Genomic DNA, 19,890 nt, shown 5'->3' on the forward strand with positions numbered 1-19,890 from the left:
ATTGTCTACAATGTGGTTACATAGTAATCTGGAAAGGCATTATGATCAGCAATCTTCTGAAAACCACCGAAGCAAAAAACTAAAATCACAGAGTTAGATGGAATTTTCCTAAATCCAGTCTAGTCTTTTACAGAGGAAGAAGCTGAGGCCCACATAGACAAAGAAATTTACCGATGTTCCTGAAGCTAATCAATAACGCGCTTGGTGACATCACTTAGATTTCTTGATTCTTAAGAGGCCTTTTCATTTATTAGGAAGTTGTATAACTTTTTTCTAAAATCTACTTAATCTCGGAGAAGATAAACATATTCTGATCTCCTCTCTCTCCAAACCTGTTCTCCCTGCAGTCTTCTTACCCCAAGAACTAACAATTCCATCCTTCTAAATGCTCAGTTCTTGGACCATCTTGACTCTTCTCTTTCTCTTATGCTCTGTATCCAACTCATCAGTAAATCCTATCAGCTCTAACCTTCACGTTACATCCAAATCCAACTATTTCTCAATATTTCCACTGCTACCATCCTGCTTCAAGCCGTCATCATTTCTTGCCTGGGTCACTGAAATAGCCTAACTGGTCTCCCTTGCCCGCTCCTCCAGGCTGTTTTCCACACATCCCCAAGAGTGACCTTGGTAAAGTGTAAGTGAGATTATTTCACTCCTCAGCTCAAAACCCCGCATTGCCTCCCTGTCATACTTTGGAAAAAAGTCTAAGTCCTTAAGATGACTTACAAAGCTCTATAAGATCTGGTCCCCTGCTACCCTCTGCTCTATCTTCTTCTCCCCTCCCCTTTGCTTACTCTGCCCCAGCCACACAGATCCCTCCATGATTCCTGGAACATGCCAAGCACTTTCCCATCTCATGGACTTTGCACTTGCTGTTCCCTCTGCCCGGACTTCTCATTCCTCAGATATCTGAGTGGCTGGCTTCCTCACCTCCTTCAGGTCTTTGCTTAAATAGCACCTTTACTGTAGCACCTTCCTTGACTGCTTTTTAAATATTGCAACTATCCCTCCCCTCTCCTACCCCTCATTCCATCCCAGTACTCCTTAGTCCCCTCCTCTGCCTTATTTTCTTCTGTGGCATTTATCACTTTCTGGCATACAATACCTTTTACTTATTTATCTGCTTGTCTTTCTCCTCCCACTAAAATTGTAAGCGCCATAAGAGCAGAGAGTTTGTTGGGTTTCCTGCTGTATTCCTGACCCCTATAACCCTGGTGGCATAGTGGTTAAGAGCTACAGCTGCTAAACAAAAGGTCAGCAGTTCCAATCCACCAGGCACTCCTTGGAAACTCTATGGGGCCAGTTCTATTCTGTCCTATAGAGTTGCTATGAGTCGGAATCGACTTGACGGCAATGGGTTTTTTGGTTTTATAAACGGCCTGGGGGCAGGGAGCATGCAGTGGGTGCAGCAAATATTTATTGATTAAACGAATTTGCTTGAGGGGAAAACATCCTTTAAGGTGCTTAAATATTTATCACTGAACATATGTACATGTATTTTATTAATTTATTTATTTTAAACATTAAAACCAGTATTTTTATTTCAGAGATTTAGAAAGAATAATTTCGAGATTTAAAAATAAGCAAATGGTGTTTTTTTCAATCTGTGTATGTTTAGATGAACTCTGTTTATATCTATATAATTCAAAGACTACTCCGGAAAAAGCCAACAGATAGAGACATGGTCAATTGTTTCTTAATAATCAGATGGAACCCTGCTGAATAAAATGTTTCAGAAATTGTTGCTTTATAAAGACTGGCCTAAGCCTGCTGTCCTGAAGTCACAGCAACTAAGGTATGTAGCATGCTTATATCAATGGTAGAATGCTCCCTTCAAAAAAAGTACACCACACATTAATTACAGGCTACTCCTTACAGGATATAGTGAAAGACAGTGGGGAGTCATAAAGGCTAGGTGAGGACTGCCTTTACTATGCAACCATGTACTAGCAATCCCGTTTGTGCTTATTGTAAAAGGGGTGCGACCAGAAGAAGGGAGGGAGTGGGGGAGAGAGAGGCATACATGAGAGACATACAAAGCGTGGAGTTGTGAAGACTAAAAAAGATTCTTTATGAGACAAAAAACTAAGAGCAAATAGTAATTAAAAAAAAAAAAAAGAGGGACAAAAATCACATAAAGTATCTGGGGTGGTTTTATCCAAAGGAAAAGGGGCATGAATAGTCTCAAAACAGGGCCTATGTAACACACGGCCTAGAGAGAAATGTGAGAGAGCAGTTAGGATTCCTTCAGCAGGACCCAGAAATCTGCCATAGAAGTCTGGACCAGAGGTCAAACAGGTTTAACTTGGACTCAAACATCTCCAGAAATTAAAGTGGCAAATAAAGGAAATGATTTCATCTAAAACTGGAGAATAAAGGTAATATGAAATAACCGTAATCCCCAAATTCAAGGCCTGACTACCAGAAGAGTATTCAGATCAAAGGCACTAATGACAACCCTTAAGAGCCCTGGTGGTGCAGTGGTTAAGTGCTTGGCTGCTAACCGAAAGGTCGGCAGTTCAAACCCAGCAGTCATGCCTTGGGAGAAAGATGTGGCAGTCTACTTCAGTAAAGATTAAAGCTTTGGAAACCTTAAGGGGCAGTTCTACTCTGTCCTATAGGGTTTGTCATGGATTGAATTATGTCCCACCAAAAATGTGTGTATCAACTTGGTTAGGCCATGATTCCCAGTACTGTGTGGTTGTCCTCCATTTTGTGATTTTAATTTTATATTGAGAGGATTAGGGTGGGATTTTAACACCACCCTTACTCAGGTCACTTCCCTGATACAAGGTAAAGGGAATTTCCCTGGGGTGTGGCCTGCACCACCTTTTATATCTCAAGAGATAAAAGGAAAGGGAAGCAAGCAGAGAGTTGGGGATCTCATACCACCAAGAAAGCAGCACCGGGAGCAGAGAGCATCCTTTGGTGATGGGGTCCCTGCACCTGAGAAGCTCCTCGACCAGGGGGTGATTGAGGACAAGGACCTTCCTCCAGAGCCAACAGAGAGAGAAAGCCTTCCCTTGGAGCTGACGCCCTGAATTTGGACTTGTAACCTACTGAACAGTCAGAAAATAAATTTCTCTTTGTTAAAGCCATCCACTTGTGGTATTTCTGTTATAGCAGCACTAGATGACTAAGACAGTGTTGCTATGAGTTGTATTCGACTGACAGCGCACAACAACAACCCAGAGGTTGCCATTTGGTGCTTTTCACCTGAACCATACAGCTCAGTACTATCTGATACAATGTGAGTGCATACGCAATTTTAAATTTTCTAGTAGCCACATTAAATAGAAAGATACAGGTGAATATATTTTATTTTACTTGATATACGTGGAAGATATTATCACTCCACTACGTACTCACTATGAAAAAGACTTTGAGATACCTTACATTTTTTTTCCGTATTAAGCCTTCAAAATTCTTGATGTATTTTACATTCACACACACACACACACACACACACACACACACACACACACACACAACCATTTCCATCAAGTTGACTCTAACTCATAGTGACCCTATAGGACAGAGTGCCCCATAGGGTTTCCAAGGAGTGGCTGGTGGATTCAAACTGCCGACCTTTTTTTTGGTTAGCTGCCAGGCACTTAGCTACCGAACCACCAGGGCCCCTTTACACAGACAGCACATCTCAGTCTAGACTAGCCATATTTCAAGCGCTCGAGATCTCCATGTGGACTGTGACTGCTATACTGGACTGCACAGATATAGGATACACATAACTGCACATGTGCTTCATGGATCATTTACATTCTAGAGAAAGCTCCCCTGTACAGGACACAGGTTGTTCCTTAAATTCTTATCTTCATAAAGTTTAGTCATGCACTGAACTTCCTGAAAGTCCTAAACCATAGTGGGTTAAGTAGGGAAAAGGGTAAGACAAGATAAACAGAGGTAGTAAAGAAGGCTGAGATTTTAGAATATGATCTTGGATACAGAAATACACCCTCTTTTCAACCCTGGGCCCAACTGTGAAAAGACAATTTGAGTTCTATCTATTAAATAACACAGGGAACCATACTATATTCTCCACAAGAAACGAATGACTACACAGTGGACATCGGTCTAGTACCAGAGTTAGCTCAATAATAAAACAGAAGCAATGGGGAAAGATAAACTTACTTAAATTTGTAGCTTTCTCGCTTATTATTTACAAATCCATCTGCCAAATCACGTGGTACGATAATTTCCAAGGTAGGTATTAATTTTTCATCTTCGTCTATTGAATAAATCTGTAAATATGAACACAAAAATGAATAATAAATGGTAAAATTATGGCTTGACTTAACTGTGGTATTAGTACATGCATTATAATGGTTTACAAATTGTACTTCTAAGATAAAAAGTCATAACCTACTATAACTTGGATAATTTTCCTCTTTGAACTGTGTGTGGACTCAAACAAATGCATGGAATTGAACAAAAGGCGAAACCTAAATAAACGCTCTGTCAAAGCTCAGGTCATCTTTGAATGAACTAATATTCAAATGTGGGCATTTAAGTGTCTCTGTTGTTGCTGTTTTTGAGAAGCCAATAGCCCTGATAGTAACACAGAACCTAAGTATTGCTTGGGCATTATATATTAGAAATTAACATTTTACTGCATCCAACAAATATTTCTGAACATGTATTATAAAATGTTAGACACAGAGATAAAAGGACTAGGTCTGAGCCTTTTCAGAGAGCTCACAAGAAAGCTCTAATTCAAGTTATGTTCAAAGAATCCTAAGCTTCCATGAGACATACTCAGGCATTTGATAAAAGAAGTGTGGTTTCAAAAGACGCGTATAATACATGTCTTTGATGCCTTTTTCAGGGTTCTCATCCCGGCTCAGCCACTAATTGGCAAGTGACCTGGGGGTAAATCACTTAACCTCTCTAAGCTTACATGGAAAGAGCGGCTTAATCAGCACCCGTACAACTGTACCATTCTCTGATTCTCTTCTTGGTTACTTACTCCTCTAGTTATTGGCCAGGAAAATCAAGAGTCAGACCTATGAAGAGGTCATGTGAAATAAGGAAAAGCATAATATTTGATGTCAAAAGACTTGGGTCCAATGCTGATCTCAGTTCGCCAGCTGTGTGACCAGCCACTGCTTTCAGACTCTGTTCCTTATATGTAAAATGAGGAAAACGGAACTGCCTCCCTCACAAGATTGCTGTAGGGATCAAATGATGTAATGGAAATGGAAGCATTTTGTAATGCATCATAAAAATGTTAGTCATTAGATTTACAGGTTTTTAAAAGACTTCTTGTCTTTCACCAGGAAATAAAATTCTTTCAAACAGGCAATACTTCCTGTTTAAGACCCATTTAGATGCTTGATTATGGGGGGAAACTCATATTCTTAAGCAAGTAAAAGCCTACCTAAATCTCCAGAAAGTCTGAATAATTTTCCTCATCAGATTTTTATTGAACACTCTCATTTAAAATGTGAAGACTCCATGTAGAAAAGTCATTCTATAAAAATAAATTGTAGATAGTAATGGCATCAGGTTCAAGGTTTTCTGGCTAGGCTTTCTCAGGAGACATTTAAAAATTATATTCTGTAGGGCACTACATTAAAAAAAAGTTCCATGGCTCAACAGGTGAGCGAAAGGGGTGTGTAAGACATGAAACACATAGGAGTGAAGAATGCCATTCAGTAAAAAATTCTGTATCATTCAGTACTCAGAAGACAGAGGCAGCCAAATCCACAGAAGACAGAAAGGTGAATCAACCCACGCAGGCACAGTGACCCTCCATCACTCTGTTGAAGCCATTCTTTGGAGTATTAAGAAAATCCCCTCAGAAGCAGAAAACTTGTTTAGTGTAATATAGTGGCTACCTGCCGTTAGTCATAAAATATTTATTATTTGAGATAGGGTCATTAGTTTTTAGAATAGAAGACAATCGGAACAAATGTAATAATTATGAAAATTTTTGAAATGTACAAAGCACTGTTCAAAAGAAAGGCATTACCATTGTTAAAATCATCACAGAGGTTCATCTTGCATATCTTCTTTATTAATCTATAAATTATTATAATTTATTTTATAGTATCTTAAGGATCAAGACTAATAAAGTAATGGAGTCGCAAAATGAAGAGGAAAGAAAGAAAATACCTTTGAATCATTCCTGGTTTCCGTACAACTTTTGGAGGGCAAAAAGATAACGGTACTAAAACATGAGATTTCTATGGGAGAGGATGAATACGCTAATTCAATATTTATTCACCTATGTTCTCGCCTTTGTGTGTGTGTGTGGCATAATGTTGTATCTCGCTGAGAATCTGACATTATGAAAATACAATATGACACCTGAAAATAACTCCTGAAGAATCAGTCAATTCCAAACCCTCTTGCCAAAGAAACGTGAAAAGAGGCACGTGACAATATCTAAGCACGATGTTTTAAGAAAAGGGAAAATTCAATATTAGATACAAGACTTTCCATTCACCCCCTCCCATATACACATACCCAACTCACCCTCTTACTTTACATTTCCTAGCACCTGCTCTGACTACTGAGTCCACGTAGACTCAGTTTCCACATTTTTAGCTAAGAATATGGCGGTGAGGAGACTGAGGTTACGTATGATGCACTTTTTTTTTTTAATGCACATTTAAACACCCTTCTTTGTAAGTGCGTAAAAAAGGACAGAAAATGAGAAAATCTCCATGGTTCCTTTTCATACTGCTTTGTTCCTAAAAAGAAAAAAAAAAAAAAAAGCCAATATTTTCTTTGAAATCTTCTCATGCTCCTTCTTCTAAATGTATTCCATGAGTAAAAAGACTGATGATGATGATGAAGACACTATATTCTCCTTGTTTTAGACACATATATTACGTTAGACTAATACTAAATTATGAGATGTTATGAGATGGCATTACTCATGTACAGGAAAGTAAAGATTTGGGACAGAGATAAAATATTGTTAATAATATACCCGTTCCAGGCACTCATCAATATTATCCAAATTGTCTTCATCTAACGTTAGGAGGCAAAAGGTTTTGTCACAGGAGCAAGCAGCTTTGGAATCAAAAGACCTTAACAAAAATAACAGCTCTGCCACTCCCCAGCTGGCTGGGTGGCTTGGCTGCATTATTTAACCTATGTGAGACTCCTTTTCCTCATCTGTAAAATGAGATAAATGGCACAAGCCCTGCGGTGGTCTCAGTGAGAATCAGAGATAATGTAGATGAAGTGCCTGTCAAGTGGCAATTTCTCAAGAAGTGGTAAGAATGACTATGATCTCTTCCAGACAGAGAAAACAATGTTTTCGCTCATCTAAGAAACACACAAAGTAGAGCAAGGACCATTCTTTATACCCTCTGAGATTGAAGCACCTAGTAAATGCTCGGTTAATGTTTCTGCAACGAACAGATGTCAAGGTTCATGCTTATGTGGAAGAAAGACAATGCAGTTGGCGAACAAATTACTGAGGGCCCACTGTGTGCAGAGCACTCTGTACGTGCTTTGTGTATATGTGTACCGTATTGGGCATGTATGAACTTACATCTCTTGCTTACACGTGATTCGCCCAGTGCAAAAACTTAAGTCTGAGTACTGTATATCTGTGTGTTCAGGGCAAGAAGCCCTGGTGGCGCGCTGTGGTTAAGCCCTGGCTGCTAACGGAAACCCACCAGCTGCTCCACGGGAGAAAGGTGTGGCAGTCCGCTACCCTAAAGATTACAGCCTTGGAAACCCTATGGGGCAGTCCTACTCGGGCAGTCCTACTCTGTCATATAGGGTCACAATAAGTCGGAGTCGACTCCAAGGCAATGGGTCTCCTTGGTTGGGGTAGGACCCAGCGCCCCACAAAGAGCCCCTCATAGCGGACCAGGCCCCTCGCGTGCCGCCCCCGCCCCCGCGCCCGGGAGGCCCTACCGCGCCGGCGCCCTTGCTGCTCCAGCCCGTACCCCTTGTTGGTGCTTCCGGACAGTGGGCTTCACCCTCGCGAAAATCTGGATCGTCTGCTTCACCATCTCCTTCCCGGCACTGTACTGACCCTTGACCTCTCCAGCTCTGGCTTCCAAAACTTCTGATTCCCGGCGACGCGCAGCGTTAGCAACAGTAACTAGGGACACTACCCAAGTAGCACCGCGACAACCAGGACACCGCCTCCTCTCCCTAATTGGCCGGCAGACGGAGAGGCGGTACAGGGGGAGGGGCTTAAGGGCGGAGTTGGGGCGGGGCCGGGAACAGAAGCTGCGCGAGCGTCTGAGCAACGATGTGGACTTGGATATAGCGCCAGACCTAGGCTGAACGGTGGTCAAGTGGGGCGACGGACGTGCCTTAACTCATCCTTTTTCTGTGCTGTACTTTTTTTATTTTATTTTAACACTTCAGTCATTCTATCTCTGATATGCAACATGCTAGCTGGAAAACTGCATCCTCCCTCTTGAGGATCACGGTATAAGGAAGGAAACAGATTTTCAGTTGGAAATTACAACTGAAGGATATAAGCTATGCTGTGGTCAGGGTAAGCACAGGTTCTGTGGAAGGACACTGGTCTAGCTTTGGAGAATATATTGGAAGATAACACGCCTAGAGAAAGGGGGACGGTTTCCCACTTAATGACCATGTCAGGAAAGGTTGGGCTCCTCAAAAGACACGGTTAAACACATGAAAAGATGTTCATCATTAAAAGCAAATGATATATCATTACACATCTATCAGAACAGCTAAAATAAAAAATAGTGACAGTACCAACTGCTGACAACGATGCAGAGAAACTGAGTCACTCATACATTGCTAGTAGGAATGTGTAATGTATAATGTATGATGGTATAGCCTCTATGGAAAATAGTTTGGCAGATTCTGACAAAACTAAATATGCAGCTACCATGTTGTGTTGTTAGGTGCTGTCAGGTCGGTTCCGACTCATAGCACCCCTATGTACAACAGAACAAAATACTGCCCGATCCTGCACCATCCTCACTATCTTTGTTATGCTTGAGCCCATTGTTTGCAGCCACTGTGTCAATCCACCTAGTTGAGGGTCTTCCTCTTTTAAACTGAACCTCTACTGTACCAAGTGTGATGTCCTTCTCCAGGGACTGGTTACTCCAGATAACTTGTCCAAAGTATGTGAGATGAAATCTCACCATCCTCACTTCTAATGAGCATTCTGGCTGTACTTCTTCCAAGGCAGATTTGTTCATTCTTTTGGCAGTTCATGGTATATTCAGTATTCTTCACCAACACTATAATTCAAAGGCATCAATTCTTCTTCAGTCTTCCTTATTCATTGTCCAGCTTTCACATTCATCTGAGGCAATTGAAAATACCATAGCTTGGATCAGATGCACCATTAGTCTTCAAGGTGACATCTTTGCTTTTTAACACTTTCAAGAGGTTTTTTGCAGCAGATTTGCCCAATGCAGTATGTCATTTGATTGTTGACTGCTATTTCTATGGGTTTTGATTGTGGATCCAAGTGAAATGAAATCCTTAACAACCTCAATCTTTTCTCCGTTTATCATGACGTAGCTTTTTGGTCCAGTTGTGAGGACTTTTGTTTCCTTTATATTGAAGTGTAATCCATACTGATGGAAACCTTGGTGGTGTAGTGGTTAAGAGTTCGGCTGCTAACCAAAAGGTTGACAGTTCAAATCCACCAGGTGCTCCTTGGAAACTCTGTGGAGCACTTCTACTCTGTCCTATAGGGTCACTATGAGTGAGAGTCAACTCGACGGCAATGGGTTTGGTTTTTGGTTTTGGAATCCGTACTTAAGGCTGTGGCCTTTGATCTTCATCAGTGAATGCTTTAAGTTCTCTTTCAGCAAGCAAGTTTTCGTCATCTGCATATCGCAGGGTGTTAATGAGTCTTCCACCAACCCTGATGCCTGTTCTTCTTCTTATAGTCCAGCTTCTCGGATTATTTGCTCAGCATACAGACTGAATAAGTATGGTGAAAGGATACAACCCTGACACACACCTTTCCTGACTTTAAACCATGCAGTATCCCCCACTCTGTTCAAACAACTGCCTCTTGGACGAAGTACAGGTTCCTCATGATCACAATTAAGTGTTCTGGAATTCCAATTCTTTGCAGTGTTATCCACTATTTGTTATGATCCACACAGTCAAATGCCTTAGCATAGTCAATAAAACACAGGGAAACATCTTTCTGGTATTCTCTGCTTTCAGCCAGGATCCATCTGACATCAGCAATGATATCCCTGGTTCTACATCCTCTTCTGAATCCGGCTTGAATTTGTGGCAGCTCCCTGTCGATGTCCTGTTGTAACCACTGTTGAATGACCTTCAGCAAAATTTTACTTGTGTGTAATATTAATGATACAGTGCGATAATTTCTGCCTTCTGTTGGATCTCCTTTGTTTGGAATGGGTACAAATATGGATCTCTTCCTGTCGGTTGGCCTGGTAGCTGTCTTCCAAGTTTCATAGCATAGATGAGTGAGCACTTCCAGCGCTGCATCTGTTTGTTGAAACATCTCAATTGGTATTCCCTCAATTCCTGGAGTGTTGGTTTTCACCATTATTTTCAGTGCAGCTTGGACCGCTCCCTTCAGTACCATCAGTTCTTGATAATATGTTACCTTCTGAAGTGGTTGAATGTCGAACAATCCTTTTTGGTACAGTGATTTTGTGCATATTCTTTCCATCTTATTTTCCCCATGGAATCCTTCAATACTGCAACTCGAGGCTTGATTTTTTTTCTTCAGTTCTTTTAGCTTGAAAAATGTCAAGTGTATTCTTCTCTTTTGGTTTTCTCTCTCCAGGTCTTTGCATATTTCATTATAATACTTCACTTTGTCTTGTTGAGCCTCTCTTTGAAATTTTCTGTTCAACTCTTTTGCTTCATCACTTCTTCCTTTCACTTTAGCTACTCTATCTTCAAGAGCAACTCTCAGAGCCTTTTCTGACATCCATTTTGGTCTTTTCCTTATTTCCTATCTTTTTAATGACCTCTTGCTTTCTTCGTGTATGATGTTCTTGATGTCATTCCACAACTACCATTTGACCTAGCAATTGTACTCTTGGGCATTTACCCCAGAGAAATAAAAACTTGTGTTCACACCAAAACCTGTACACAAATCTTCATAGTAGCTTTATCATAATAGCTCAAAACTGAAAACAACCCAGATATTCTTCAATGGATGAATGGTTAAATAAATGGTGGGATACTACTGAAAAATCAAAACAAAAGAACTACTGGTACATGCAACAACTTGGATGAATTTCCAGGTGCATGAAAGAAGCCAAACTCAAAGGTTACGTACTGTATGATTCCATTTATATAACATTTTTGAAATGAGAAAATTATAGAGATGGAGAACAGATTAGTGGTTGCCAGGGGTTAGGGAGGCAGGGAGGAGGCTGAGGTGCCTATGGCTATAAAAGAGATCCTTGTACTGGGCTTTCTGTATCTTGACTGTGCTAGTGGTGGCCACATGAATCTACACGTGTGACAAAGCTGCATAGAACAAAGCACACACACACACACACACAAGTGCATGTAAAACTAGTGAAAACCAAATAAGATAGATGGATAGACAGATGCCAATCCCCTGGTTGTGATATTTCACTATAGTTATGCAAGATGTTACTATGGGGGGAAACCGAGGAAGGGAGCATACAGGATCTCTCTGTGGTATTTCTTACAACTGCCTATGAATCTAAAATTATCTCAAAAAACAAAACAAAACAAAACAAAAACAGTTAACGGAATGAAAAAATAAACCGCAGCCTGGGAGAAAATTTTTGCAAAATACATATCTGATAAAGGACTTGCATTCATAATATGTAAAAACTCTCAAAATTTAATAATAGGAAAATCAAAAACCAAACCCATTGCCCACCACCCACCCACCCACCCACCCCCCTCGAGTTGATTCTGACTCAAAGCAACCCTATAGGACAGAGTAGAGCTGCCTCATAGAGTTTCCAAGGAGCACCTGATGGATTTGAACTGCCAACCTCTTGGTTAGCAGCCATTGCACTTAACCACTACGCCACCAGCGTTTCCTTAAACCTGGTGCAGTTGAGTCAGTTCTGACTCATTGCAACACTATAGGAGAGGGTAGAACTTCCCCATAGGGTTTCCAAGGCTGTAAATCTTTACAGAGAAAGACTGCCACATCTTTCTCCTGCAGAGTGGCTAGTAGATTCGAACCACTGACCTTTGGGTTAGCAGCTGAACGCTTTACCACTGTGCCATGTGGCGGGGGTGGGGGGGGTACTGTCTTAGTTATCTAGTGCTGCCGTAACAGAAATACCACAAGTGTGTGGCTTTCAAGAACAGAAAATAATTTTCTCACAGTTTTGGAGGCTAGAAGTCTGAATTCAGGACATCGCCAACCCTGGGTGAAGAATCCCTCTCTTTTGGCTTTGGGAGAAGGTCCTAGTCTTTTTCCATCTCTGTTCCTTTGCTCCTTGGTGATCTTCATGTGGCATCACTTCTCTCTTCCCCATCTGTGCTTGCTTGCTTAATCTGTTCTTTTTTGTTTCAAAAGAGATTGACTTAAAACACACCCCATACTAATACTACCTCATTAACATAACAAAGAAAACCCATTCTCAAACAGGATTATAGCCACAGGTGTAGCCAAAAATAAAATAAAAATGAAACTCATTGCCTTAGATTCGATTCTGACTCATAGCAACCCTATAGGACAGAGTAGAACTGCCCCATCGGGTTTCCAAGGAGCGCCTGGTGGATTCAAACTGCCGACCTTTTGGTTAGCAGCCAAGCTCTTAACCATTGCACTACCAGGGCTCCAGCCACAGGTATAGGGGTTGCAATTTACAGCACATATTTTTGGGGGACACAAGTTAATCCATAACAGGGGCCCAAGATTTGAACAGACACTTCACCAAAGAAAATATAGAGATGTCAGATAAGCACAGGAAAAGATGTTCAACACTATCAATCATCAACAAAATGCAAATCTAAACCACAATGAGATACACACCAATTAGAATGGCTAAAAGTAAAAAATAAATAAATAAAACTGGCAAAACCAAGTGTCAGCAAGGATGAAGAGCATCGCTAGTGAGATTGCAACAATGGATCGACCACTTTGGAAAACAGCTTGGTAGTTTCTTATAAAGTTATGCATGCACTTACCATATGTCCCTGTAATCCCACTCCTAGGTATTTACTCAAATGAATTGAAAACTTATGTTTACACAGAAACCTAAACATGAATGTTTACAGTGGTTTTATTCACAATTGCCCAAAACTGGAAACAAGGTAAATGTTCCTCAACTAGTGAATGGGTAAACAAACTGTGCTATGTATCATAAAACAAAAAAAAACCTGTTGCCATGTAGTCAATTCTGACTCAGAGTGACCCTATATGGTATGTACATATATACAATAAAAAAAAGTGAATTGTGGATATATGCAACATGGTTGAGTTTCAAATTTGTCATGCTGAGTGAAAGAAGTCGCCTCATAGTAACCCCATTATCCAGGCTGTAATCTTTACAGAAGCAGATCATCAAGCCTTTCTCCTTCGGAGCTGCTGGATGGGTTTGAACTGCCAACCTTTCGCTTAGCAGCCAAGTACTTTACCATTTCACCACCAGGACTCCTGACTCAAAGATTTCATAATGTATAATTCTATTTATATGACATTCTAGAAAAAGCAAAACTATAGGGATCAAAAACAGGTGCCAGGTGTTAGGGGTGAGAAGAGAGGTTGACTACAAGTGGGCACAAAAGAGTTTTCTGAGGTGATGGAGCTGTTTCATATCTTAACTGTGGTTGTGGTTAACTCCCATATGCATTTGTCAAAACTCACGTTGTTGTTATTCTTAGCTGCCGTCAAGTCGACCCCCGACTCACGGCAACCCATGTGTTACGGAGGGCTTACCCATATATGCTCCATAGGAATTTCTTTGCTGTAATTTTTATGGAAGCAGTTCATCAGGCCTTTCTTCTGTGGAGCCTCTGGGTAGATTCAAACCATCAACCTTTAGGTTAGCAACTGATTGCAAAACACTTGGCTTACCCAGGGTTGTAGAATTATCTATGCATTAAAATGTGGAATTATACTGAACATAAATTATACCATAATAGAAAAGAAAAAAAATTGGAGAATGGGATATGAAGTAGTGCAGCAATAGTAGGGATGGAGAAGACAGAAGCAAGTATTTATGAAATAGACCTTCAGATCTTTTTCATCCACTGGTTCTGGATGTTAAGGAAGAGATGACTCAAGATTGGGCAATTGGATGGATGGTGCAAGGTATACGTGGAAAACAGATTCAGATCGGGAGAAGGGATGAATGAGAAGTTGGGGACATACTAACTTTCAAGTGGCTGTGGGACCTCAGCAGGTAGTTGGATATTGTCTTAGTTATCCAGTGCTGCTATAACAGAAATACCACAAGTGGATGACTTTAACAAAGAGAAATTTATTTTCTCACAGTAAAGTAGGCTAAAAGTCCAAATTCAGGGTGTTAGCTTCAGGGGTAGGTTTTCTCTCTCTGTCGGCCTTCTTATCAATCTTCCCGCAGACTAGGAGCCTCTCCGTGCAGGGTCCCCGGATCCGAAGGACACGATTGCTCCGGCACTGCTTTCTTGGTGGTTTGAGGTCCCTCTATCTCTCTGCTCACTTCTTTTATATCTCAAGAGATTGCCTCAAGACACAATCCAATCTTGTAGACTGAGTCCTGCCTCACTGACACAACTGCTGCCCATCCTCCCTCATTAACATCATAGAGGCAGGATTTACAACACATAGGAAAATCACACAATACTGGGAATCATGGCTCGGCCAAATTCATGCACACATTTTTGGGGGGACATAATTCAATCCATGAATATATAGCTTTAAAGCTCAGGAGTAAATTATGACTGAAAATATAGATTTGGGAGCCATCATGAATTTTTTTTCTAGAAAGTGACCAAGTCACACAAGAGAACTGAGGCTGAAATCCTAGCACTGCTGATTGGAGGTGGAAAACAGACTGCAAAGGAGGCTGGAGGTAGCAGCCAGAGAGGTGTGAGGGAGAAAAGAGTGCTGTGTCATAAAAGCCAAGGGAAGAATGTTTTGAGAGGAAGGAAGTGTTCCACAGTGTCAAATACTAAAGAGGACACACTGAAAAATGTACATTCAATTTAGCAGCTAAGTCATTGTTGCTGTTGGGTACAGTCAACTCAACTCTGACTCATAGTGACCCCATAGGGTTGCCTAGGCTGTAATCTTTACGGGAGCAGATCGCCAGGTATTTTCTCCCACTAAGCAGCTGGTGGAAACCCTGGTGATGCAGTGGCTAAGAGCTATGGCTGCTAACCAAAAGGTCAGCAGTTCAAATCCACCAGGCGCTCCTTGGAAACCCTATGGGGCAGTTCTACTCTGTCCCATAGGGATGCTATGAGTCGGAATCGACTCCACGGCAATGGGTTTGTTTTTTTTTTTTTTTTTTAAGCGGCTAGTTGGTTCAAACCATCCTCCTTTCAGTTAACAGCCAAGCACTTTAACCATCGCATCACCAGGGCTCCTTAGAAAGTCATAACTGCTGTGTCTCGTGGAGTCGATTCTGACTCAAAGCAACCCTATAAAACAGAGCAATCTGCCCGTAGGGTTTCCAAGGCTGTAATCTTTACAGAAAAAGACTGCTACATCTTTCTCCCATGGAGCAGCTGGTGGGCTCGAACTGCTGACCTTTCGGTTAGCAGCATATTGCTTAACCACTGTGCTACCAGGGTTCCTAGAAAGTCATTAACCTCCTACCGCCCAAAACAAAAAATACTCATTGTTGTGGGGTCAATTCCTACTCATAACAACCCTATAGGACAGAGTAGAACTGCCTCGTAGGGTTTCCAAGGAGCGGCTGGTGGATTTGAACAGCCAACCTTTCTGTTAGCAGCCAATGTTTATTCATTCACTTTTGGTTAGCAGCTCTTAACCACTGTGCAACCAAAAAAGAAAGAAAGAAAGAAAGTCATTAGTACCAAGATTAAGATTTCAGTGAAATAGTGGGATCAGAAATCCGGCTGTAGGAAGCTGAGGAGTAAATGGAAAGTTAAGAAGTGGAGGCGTGGAGGCAGTCAAAATAGGTTACTTTTTCCAATTTGGTTGTAAAGGAAAGTCAAGACACAGGGTGAAAGCTGGAAGAGCCCAGGGTAAGGAAGGGTCTTTTGTTCCTATCTAAGTGGGGAAAGCCAATAAAGAAGGGGAGGCTGAAGGTACAGGAAAGAGAGAAGTTAGTGGTTAGAGAGAACTGGCTTCAGAGCCTAAAGGCAGGCCTCTGAAGGAGGTCAAAGAGCAGGCCCTTAGAAGGGAAGCACACAGAACTAGTAACAGGGGCCCAAGGAGGTCAAAGAGCAGGCCCTTAGAAGGGAAGCACACAGAACTAGTAACAGGGGCCCGAGGAGATCACGTCAGAGCACCCTAGCGTTTGCCCGCATTGAATCCCTGTCATTTTGCTGAGAGAGGAAAGAGGCCAGGGAGCTGAGGGTATTTGCAAAAGATCATTTCAGATGTTGAACCATGAGGTCTAGCCAACCAAAAAACCAAAACGAAACCCACTGCCGTCAAGTTGATTCCGACTCTACCCTATAGGACAGAGTAGAACTTCCCCATAGAGTTTCCAAGGAGTGCCTGGTGGATTCAAACTGCTGACCTTTTAGTTAACAGCCCTAGCACTTAACCACTTTGCCACCAGGGTTTCCTAGCTAGGCTCCTTGAAAATGTTAGAGAAGTCAAGGGGGATAAGAGAGATTACCAGTCAGTAAACTCCTTAAAAGCAGAGCCTGGGTCTCATTTGTCTCCATTCTTCTTGTCCCCATTGTCTATCACAGTGCTTTGATAGTAAAATAAAATAATAATAAAAAAAAAACTCCAATTTCGTTTTCTGAGTTGAAAACAGTGCTGTCTTTAGAATCCCTTTATACAACAAATATTGATTATTAGTGGTGGTGGACTACAAAGATTAATCACACCTGGGTTTTGATCTCAAGGAACTTAAACCCTAGCAAGGGATCTAGAGTCATCTAGATGTCTATGTACATGAAAAAAAAAAAAAATGATAGGTAGGAGGATACGGAGTTATCCTAGAAGGCTTTCTAATGAAGTTGGCTTTGGCACGGAGGAGTGTGGCAGAGGGAGGAGGGAAACCTATGGGTCCAGGATGTGGGCAGTTTACACTTCCTGTCTTGAGCTCCAGGCCATCATAATCAAATGTATCAGTGAGGAGGAAGTGTGGGCTGAAATCCTGCTCCTGTCATTCCTAAGGCTGTGACCTTAGGCACATAACTTTTTAAGTCTCCGTTGCCTCATCCAAGAAATGTGGATGGATGATAACAAAACCTACCTATTATAGTTGCCACGGAGATTAAAGGTAGACATGCACAGAAAAAAAGGTTAATATGGCATGTCTGGTGAATACAGTGTGCACAATATTCAAAAAGTTCTGACTTCTAGACTGGGTATCTTTGATTATAAATGCCTCCTAAACAGCAACAGCTGCGACATATACGTGTATGTAAGATATAACAGGAATTGCAAACTGAAATATCTCTTAGGGCTAGATCAATAATGTAAATGTGTGAAGCATACCAGTATATACCAACAGGGAGTGGTGGAGACCATAGTGAACTGAAGACTACCGTATTTTTAAGCAAATAATGCACGTGATATACCTTTTTTACTTTTTTTGCTAACTGTGCCATTTCTTCTCTATTTTTGTAAATGGCTCTGCTAGTTATTTTTACAACAATGTGTAAAAATATTAGCATAGCACCTTTAAGAAAATACCTGGTGGGGGTAAGGGAAGGACATGGTTGGCAGAAAAAAAAAAGCATAATACATGCATAATTTGCATAAAAATATGGTATGTGCCTCCCAACTCAAAGTTTACGTTCAAAATTGTGAAAGCACAATGCCACTTAAACAAAGTCCATCTGTGGGCCCCCAGTTTACAACCCCTGTTTCTGTTCCTGGTGTAGCAGGCTTCCAGCATCTCCCAGGCTCACTGCCTCTGACCTAAAAACCTACTGCCTCTGACAGGTTTACCTAAATCTCAAACAGATGGCTCTAATGGGTGTTAAGTCAGTTTTGAAATTAAGTCTCCAAATTAGAGTCTTTCCCACAACTGGATTCATAGTCAGTCTTCTTATTTGTGCCGTATCTACTTGCTTAATTGTGGGAATTAGGATGCCTTTAAATTGTTTAAAAGATTCCTGAGTTCCATAGTTGCCAAAATGACATATAATTGCAGCAGGCAAATTAGCCAGGGCTCATAGACCTCAAATCTGAAAGAAATTAAGCTGTGTCTGAAATGGATTAGTCTACAGGCAAGTGAGTTGGTTTTTGTGTGTGTTTTTTTTTTTTTTTTTTAACAGAAGTCACAACTATGCTCCAGGACTAGTTCTCTTTAGCTGTTGGTGCTGCAACTATAAAACGCATCATTTTTCTTTATATGTCTGAAAAGGGGCCAGTAAAAATTTTATGGGCTGGTAATTTTGATATTATAAAATATATATATAAACATACTTAATTGCAGTAAACTTCCCCCTCCCCTCTTTTATATGTGGCTTTGGGGGGTATATGATTGTTCTAAAACCCTTCACATCCACAGCATGACAGGGATGGTGGGGGCTTCACCAGCAGAACAGAAAATCTCTGACGGGGTCTTCTATTAACTTACTCTAAGAAGCAAGGCTGGAGCCAGAACTTTGCTACTTAATAGTGAGTAGCAATATTAATAGAACAAAAGTCAACCACTGTAAACTGTCCCTTTACTCTCATGAAAGTTGCTCCTACCCACACCGAGAACTCAAGAATAAAGTTTTGGGGAAAACGGACAGGACATTAGGCACTGCATGACTCCTGAGTGTCCCCACTGAAGATTTTGTGGAAAGGAATTGAAAGATGAGGAAGAAACAGAATACCGTCTGGGAGGATACTTTCCTTAGGGATCCCCGTCTCACTGAGCCCCTGTTCCTCAGTCTTCAGAGTGGCCGATACTAAGAAAAAAAGTCAAGTTAACTCCACTCATGGTGACCCCCATGTATGTCACAGTAGAACTGTGCTCTCTAGAGTTTTCAATGGCTGATATTTTGGAAGTAGATCTCCAGGCCTTTCTTCCAAGGCACCTCTGGGAGGACTTGAACCTTTAACCTTTTGGTTAGCAGCTGAGTATGTTATCCATTTCCACTGCCCAGGGACTCCCAGTACCAGAGGGCTCCCTGATACCTAGCAGGAAAAAAAGCAGAGGGGGGAGGCTTTTATGTCATTGTTTCTGAACCTAGTGGAGAATACCCAGAGCGTTTTCTGGTACTCATTAAATGCTAAATAATAACAACATGCTGTTAAATTGCAGAGCAAGGATACCACGAAATCTGCAATATATAATTTCAGCAAAGAATTTTCTTTTGAGAATATGTTCAGCTAATTTAAAGCATAATTTCATTAACATAATCATCTTCCACACACAGCAGAGTGGAATTTGTAAAACTTTACCAGCACTTGGGTTTATAGGGTTACAGTGGAAATTGCTGGGGCTGTACAACATGTATAGCTTTCCCTTTCCTATTGGGTGGTGGATGCAGGTTTTTGCCGTCATACTGATTCCCTCTTATGTTGGTTCATATCCTCTCTGGGTGAGAGGCAGAGGCCCCTTTCTACCCATTCGTCTGATCCTTTTCCTGCAGCCCTCCTGGGGCTCCTCTTGAACAGCAACATCAAAGTCCTTTCAGGCTGGAAGCTGGTGGCCAGCCATATGGAATTACAGCCCAGGCTCTCGCCGGATTACAGAGTGTAGCATATGAACCAAATGACAGTGCCATGGCATGGAGGAAAGGCTGGTAAAGCCTCCAGCTGTGAATGGAAAGTATGACTGTGTATTTATACACAGGCTCCTTATAAACAACATGAATGTTTCACCAACATCCCAA

At 41.3% G+C, this 19,890-nt stretch overlaps 1 protein-coding gene across 4 annotated transcripts in view; it reads right to left on the minus strand.

The window, feature by feature from the left end:
* KIF6 (kinesin family member 6) overlaps positions 1-8,088 on the minus strand; it is a 560,205-nt gene extending 552,117 nt beyond the window's left edge. For all 4 annotated transcript variants that reach the window (XM_049891330.1, XM_049891334.1, XM_049891323.1 and 1 more), the window contains exons 1-2: positions 7,932-8,088; positions 4,153-4,262 (exon numbers count right to left, since the gene is read on the minus strand). In XM_049891330.1, coding sequence (XP_049747287.1) covers positions 4,153-4,262; positions 7,932-7,997 — 176 coding nt within the window. In that variant the 5' untranslated portion in view covers positions 7,998-8,088. The remainder of the gene's footprint in view (positions 1-4,152; positions 4,263-7,931) is intronic.
* Positions 8,089-19,890: the final 11,802 nt, after the last annotated feature.

Source organism: Elephas maximus, chromosome 1 (assembly GCF_024166365.1).
Source record: "Elephas maximus indicus isolate mEleMax1 chromosome 1, mEleMax1 primary haplotype, whole genome shotgun sequence".
NCBI classification, from domain to species: domain Eukaryota; kingdom Metazoa; phylum Chordata; class Mammalia; order Proboscidea; family Elephantidae; genus Elephas; species Elephas maximus.